General features: G+C 38.7%; 1 protein-coding gene across 1 annotated transcript; it reads right to left on the bottom strand.

Annotated features, from left to right (window-relative positions):
- Positions 1-255: 255 nt before the first annotated feature.
- LOC131690854 (alpha-1,3-mannosyl-glycoprotein 2-beta-N-acetylglucosaminyltransferase) lies at positions 256-3,694 on the bottom strand. The gene is made up of 6 exons (XM_058976918.1): positions 3,607-3,694; positions 2,384-3,495; positions 1,989-2,093; positions 1,836-1,926; positions 1,602-1,772; positions 256-1,527 (listed from the first exon to the last, which is right to left on the bottom strand). Exons 2-6 carry the CDS (start codon positions 3,298-3,300, stop codon positions 1,414-1,416), a joined length of 1,398 nt encoding a protein of 465 aa, XP_058832901.1. The 5' UTR covers positions 3,301-3,495; positions 3,607-3,694; the 3' UTR covers positions 256-1,413.
- Between the last annotated feature and the right edge of the window lie 2,786 nt (positions 3,695-6,480).

Consider the following 6,480-nt stretch of genomic DNA (forward strand, 5'->3'; position numbering starts at 1 on the left):
GTCCCAAACACTCATTTGCTGGTGGGTTACCCCTCAGGCTTGGGAACAATTTTTCGCTAGTGCTCTATCCCCCATATGCTTGTTCATATGTCAGTGGCGCCATAATTTCAAAAGCGGCCACAGTCCCAATTACAAATATATTTAAAATGACCGTTAAAGTGGGCGAAGCATTATTTTCGAGTGTTATGTCTGTTAGTCTGTGCAGTTAGGACTAATATGGAGTTTTCGGATTAAATTAATTATACATGCATTATACATATAGACTGTTTATCGTATCACAGCCAATCACTGGCTTCTATTGTGTAATGCATAGATTTGTTTCCTTTCACACACGAAGAGAATAGTCAGGTAGAAATCCATTGAAAAATTACTTTTGAGATCTCACTATTGTTCAGCTATATGGGGCCCTATTCTCACAGTCACGTCACTTAGTGACTAGAAGGAAATTTTGTTCTAGTCACTACGTGACGTGACTGTGAGAATAGGGCCCATGAACGGTACATTTCCTAAACTCTCACTTGTGTGTTTTGTAGAACCTAAAACATACTTATAACGAATTGGCATTCCACTGTTTGATACTGAAAAATATCCAGCAAAAATCTGTTGAACATGTAAAATTATTCGTAAGATGTTTATTTCTCTAGTCTAGAATCATAATTTTCTAATCATTGCTGAATTTGTTGTTATCCGAAGTATACTAAATTCACACTGGTGTAGATAGGACATGTTACTCCACAAGCCTTATTTTTTGACCATCTAGGTGCGAATATAGGAATACAGTAAATACGAAAATAGCCTTTTGATTTCAAAAATTAAATCAATTTGCAGTACTCATTCTGCCGATAAAAATTACCATCCCAGATAGTAAGTTTCCCAAACGGAAGGATAGCTACCGATGTGACATAAACAGGTGTCTGTTTTTTGACATTTGACTAGTATCAAATTTAAATAAATTCTTTATGTTTGACATATCTCATTTATCGGTTTTGAAATTGGGCACTGATAAAACCAGGGTTTAAATTATTTAAAACGAATATTAATGCTCATACCCCACCAAATCCCAACTAACAATTAAAGCATTCTCGCGTAACATTACCTAGTCTAGGTTCTCGGAAAAATAAACTATTAAAACTGACAGTTCAAACTAACTAAACGGAATAGAGAAAGCAGTGATGTTGTATTACAGCAAGATATCGGTTTCAAGTTTTCGGCATATAGAGTCTACTATAAATTGTTGTTTGAGCATGATGATGGTAGTTCGTAGGAAACAATAGAAGTTCAGTCTGTCTGTTAGTACGCATGATACAAGAGATCGCTTTCCATCGGAAAACCTTATCTGTTCCAGTGTATCCCCAGTAGATTGCTTAAAAATACGCTAAAACTTGCATGCCGTGGAACCACTACTCGTTGCTGTTAACTCCAGGTTAGATCATATCCTTTCCAGTTCGTGTTGGGGGCCAGATAAACACGCTGCCCATTATAGAAAAAAGATACGACGCCACGGTAGGCTGTTCGGGGTACACCGCTCTGTGGAAAAAATATGAAATAATGGATAAATTTTGTTCTGAAGACGATTCTTGTTATAGTCGTTCGAATGTTACCTTAAAATCGTCCATTAGACCCAGGTTCTTGGTAGCACGTTTATACTGCTCTTTGGTAAGATACGTAATCCGAATGGGATCCTTGGTCACTACCTGACCTCGTTTGAGTTCGTCCAATGTAACAATTGGACTTTGGTAAACCGCATTCAGGAACATGTCATCGTAAATGGACTGCAATACAGTTGAATGGCATTAGGAAAACTTGACAGAATAAAAATTCTACGTGAAACCTACTTTATGCAAATATGTCAAATTCATCTTAGTGAAGGTAACATATTCTTCACTCAACTTTATATACTTTAGATGTTTATCAAAAAACAGCCCACTGAAATCAAAATTTTTAGAGTTTAATAGTTACTTTGAAACACTAATGGTTTAATAACTTACTTTGAAACACCAATTTTTCCGAAAGTTCGTGTTCGAGGCAATTCAGGGCGGATGCAAGCCCGTTCTTTGCGTTGCTCGGGTTGCCGAATCCAGTCATCCCAAAATCTAGAAGTATAAACAATATATCGTTCAGCGATTACTAATTATTTTTTAGAAACATTACTCTGTTCAAACGTATTTTTGAAAGCTTTGATTGAAATCCAGAACTCAGAAAGAACGAATCAAAAGCTCTTCAAATTTTGTCAATATTTTGATTATAAAACGAAAGGGATCAAAGTGGTATTCAACTGGAAAGGTTGACTGCACAATCGGTGTAGAAATTGCTCTACTAAATGAAGCTATATTACATTTTCAATATATAAGTAAACAGACAATTGCAAATTATTTCAACTTACGCTTTTGGCCATTTGGGTCCCAATTCCTCCCACAGCTCCTTGGTCATCATCCAGCCGAGCCCTGGGAAGAAATCCGACCGATACAACAGCTCGCTAGCAGCATTGTCGATTAGTCCCTCCTTGCCGTTATCGTTCCAAGCCGAGATGCACCAAAGCGTACGATCTTTTTTCAATATTGGATAAGTGCCCAGAAAGTATTCATAAAAATCCGGTGCGATACTAAGATCATCCTCCACGATAATTACCGATTCGAAACCTTGCTTGAAAACCGTCCTCAGTGCCCAACCATAGTGACGGGAAATTTTGTAATATCCCTTGTATTTTTTCTCCTTTGGTAGTACCGTTATGTCCGTTTGGTCTGGCTGACGAATAAGTGTAACATTGTCCTTGTACGACAAAATCATGCTTCGCGTAGCTTCGTCATCGCAATCCTGGGAAACAATGATAGGAAACTGATCTGATCTCGGGCGATGTTTGATCAGATCGTCCAAACATCTATTTACCGAAAGTCGATTGCAGGCAAAAACTAAAACCGGAATGATCGGACTGTTTACATCATCATCGACGTACTTGTGTTGAAATTTGCTGAGTATCACCTCAGCTTCCGGTTGTGGTGGAGATTCGCCACCCTGCTCTAATACTTCTTTCGGATGGACAACATTGTTTACTACTGCGGGTGGTGATTCGGGACTAGTAGTTTTTTCCTCCTTCTGGAGAATTCTGATAACCTCACGGTACAGCTTCTCTCTATTCTCTTCCTCCATTTGGATCGTTTTCTCCAACAAACGAACTTTCTGAATCACTTCATGATCTCTCCGAGGGTTTGAATCCTTGAAATTCTTTAGAAATATTAGGTATGTTGTAAAAATCCATCCTACAAGGATTGTCGCGATGAGAAACGTTTTTCGCGGACGCATTTCAGCTGCTCGTGTTTTTACAACTTCAAGCACTGATAGTGTTATCGAGTGCGTAGATATTTCAATAGATTCGGTATAGAATGAGTAAGACCTTCCACGGGCAGTTGTAACCTGGGTTGTTATCGCACAGTATTCCCAGCATCAAAACACTCAGAAGGTTGAAACTTTTTGAAATTCACATCCATTCCAAATAACCTGGAACGAAATCATTTTGCCGTCGTCGCAGCATCAAGTTTGTGTTTTATTTCGCGAAATAGGTGATCTAGCAAAAGTAGCCGTAGCACAACTGAAAAAAAGATCTCTTACGTGGATTGCACTTTATTTATCAAAATCTGTCCCCAACTTAGCTCGGTTGCTGTTTGCACAGCTGACACATTGCTGTTTTGTCGAAAACGTCACATTTACTCGCCAAATTCGAGAGAACGGGAGAGAATCACCAAAACCAAAATGCTGGCACTTAGGGGCCATACACTAATTACGTAAGGGCATAGGGCCCATATTATTGGCTCGAATCAACACTCGTCGAAATGTCAATTAGGTTTTACACCATCCGACATAACCCCACAAAATAAGCCGGATGAACTTCGTTTGACAATTCTCGGTGGTTTGTTTACATGGAAGTTACATGAGTTCGAATGTAACAGATGAGCACCCGTTGCACTCACACTCACGCAATTGACAAAGTAAACAAACCACCGAGAATTGTCAAACATGAACTTCATTCATCATGAGTTCATTCGTGTCGTCATCTTGTAGAACTCAATTGACGATAGGTTCATCCGGAGTGTTCATTTGTGTTTACATTTTGCTAGCGTTGCCAATTTTATTTTGTGTCCAGCACCCAATGTGGCTACGCCACATCGCTTTTGCACGTGCTGTCCGACTTCGCTACTGCTCAGTCGGACTTAAACTAGGGATAGCCCCTATGTTTGAGTAAGCCGGGCAAACGAGTGGATCACAGGTTCGCTTGCTTCCGACGACCACCTCGCCCGGCGGATCCTCAGCGGCTTTGCGCCGCTTCAGTTCCTAGGCCTCGGTTATGCGGCTAAGCCGCATCGAAATGGTACCCCTTAAACATTCTAACTTGAATCGGTTGTGTCACCGGAGCCGGAATACGAATTAGAACCAGCCAGCATTCCGGCTGAGTTAAACTGGGAAGTTTAGTAAAATTTAATCTGGAAATAAATTTTTTTTGGCAACGCTCCACCTGGGCGCCAGGTTGACGAGATGAAATGAACTTTGTTTACTTTCGACAAGTTTTGATTCGAGCCAACAATATCCAGCCAAGGGCATATGGTGGGAGGGGGAGTTTCAAAATATCTTAGAAGTGTTGCAAGATAAAATTAAAATTATTTATAACGTTAATATTGCCGTGCACGCAAAGAAAAATAGTGTGGTGCACACAGAGAAACAAAAATATGCATAGTTAGCATACTTGCTGTTCCCGTCTCTTTTCTTCTGCTGTGATTTTTATGCATTTTCATGCATATACTTCTAGTAAGCATTCAATGAGTGGATAGACCGAATATGTCCAATGCATAAAATTTACAGCAGAAGAAGCGAGAGGAAGATAGAAAAGTATGCTATCGATGCATAAATAAAATTATGCGGGACCAAAGTAACACCAAATACAAATATGTATTTGGTAACACTGTATGAGTACACTGAGCCAAGAAAACTCAATTAAAATGGTCACATAGCTCGTCATTGATGACAATCACATACATATTTTGTGTATCCGTTGAAAGTCATGTGCAAAACACATAATAATGATTATGACACACCAATAATATTCACTGCTCAATACGATACATTGTATTTGAACAATGGGTATCTGTGTTATCAGATGAATGTTATATCACAGATAACAGACATTTAGGCTCGATTTGAATCGTGTGTAAATACCCGCTACTGAAATTCCGAATAAATAGACGTCTTAAACACGTTTGGCAAACGTTTGTAGATGGCGCAGTGATCGATACAATGCAGTTAGAGTGCAGCTGTCAAACACGTGTAGCAAACAGTTGCGCGGATGGCAATAGTGAAACACGGATTTCCAACGTATATCAATTTGAAAGTTTACACAGGTTTTTGAAGAAATTTTGTTCTAGCCTAAACGTCTGTTATCTGTGGTTATATGATATAAAACTTGTCACTGGCAAATTTGAATGAAAAACTACTGGCCGGAGATTTTGAATTCAGCTTAGGGCAGAGCAATGGCAAATAGAACTGTACGGCTATTTTTGAATACGTTGATGCTTGGGGGAAACGCAATGTAAGTTTTTATGAAGCTCATTTTAGTATTACTAATAAATCACTTGAAATATATTTTCGAAACTAATATGCTTCTATTGATATTTCCGTTTAATTCTATTAACAAAAACCAATAGCTATTATTAATATTTCATGTAAAATGTTTGTAATTGTTCCAATAGATATAATCGTGAGCATATCAGGAATCTTGTAAGTACATTATACAAGCGAGCTATAACATAGCTCCTTCCTCACACACACACACCCCTCTCCCCTGTCTTACCATGTTTTTTTTTTTATAAAAATACGTTTTCCAACACTTAGTGTGCCACGAAACTGCTACTTGAGGAAGCTAGAACATTTTTCTATACAATAAACCCGAGTTTTTGACGGAATGCTATCTGTAGTTCTTATTTTGTGCGAAAATATCACTCCTCTTCACTTGGAGTTTCTTTTCGAAGTACTCTCTTATTTTTCTTCTTCCCTTATTTATTGCACTTTTTCAAATGCACTTTAATCACACACCACTGCACAAAACACCTGCGAAACTTTAATCGTTTACAAACAAAACTTCAAATTTTCGGCCACTGTGCAGATGACCGAAGGAAAATGTCCGAAAACTCTTATTTGTGCGTTTGAGTTTTCACTTCGAGTTCCATTTTTTCACAATGTAAACAAGCGTGCGTTCCTGGCTTCCACATATCTTCGCCTTAAAGACGCTGAATCCTTCTGGATAAAGATTCGCCATCTCTATCTTATTCTTCTTATTTATCTGTAAGTGTCATTCCAATCGAGCACGAGACTTGTCAAAAACACAATCTGAAGAAAATCGTTTCGAATCCTTTTGCAACGAGGGCCATTGACAGGTCTCGTGCTCGATTGGAATGACACTGACAGCTAAATGGTAAACAGACGATAGATGTGTCG

Source organism: Topomyia yanbarensis, chromosome 3 (assembly GCF_030247195.1).
Source record: "Topomyia yanbarensis strain Yona2022 chromosome 3, ASM3024719v1, whole genome shotgun sequence".
NCBI lineage: Eukaryota > Metazoa > Arthropoda > Insecta > Diptera > Culicidae > Topomyia > Topomyia yanbarensis.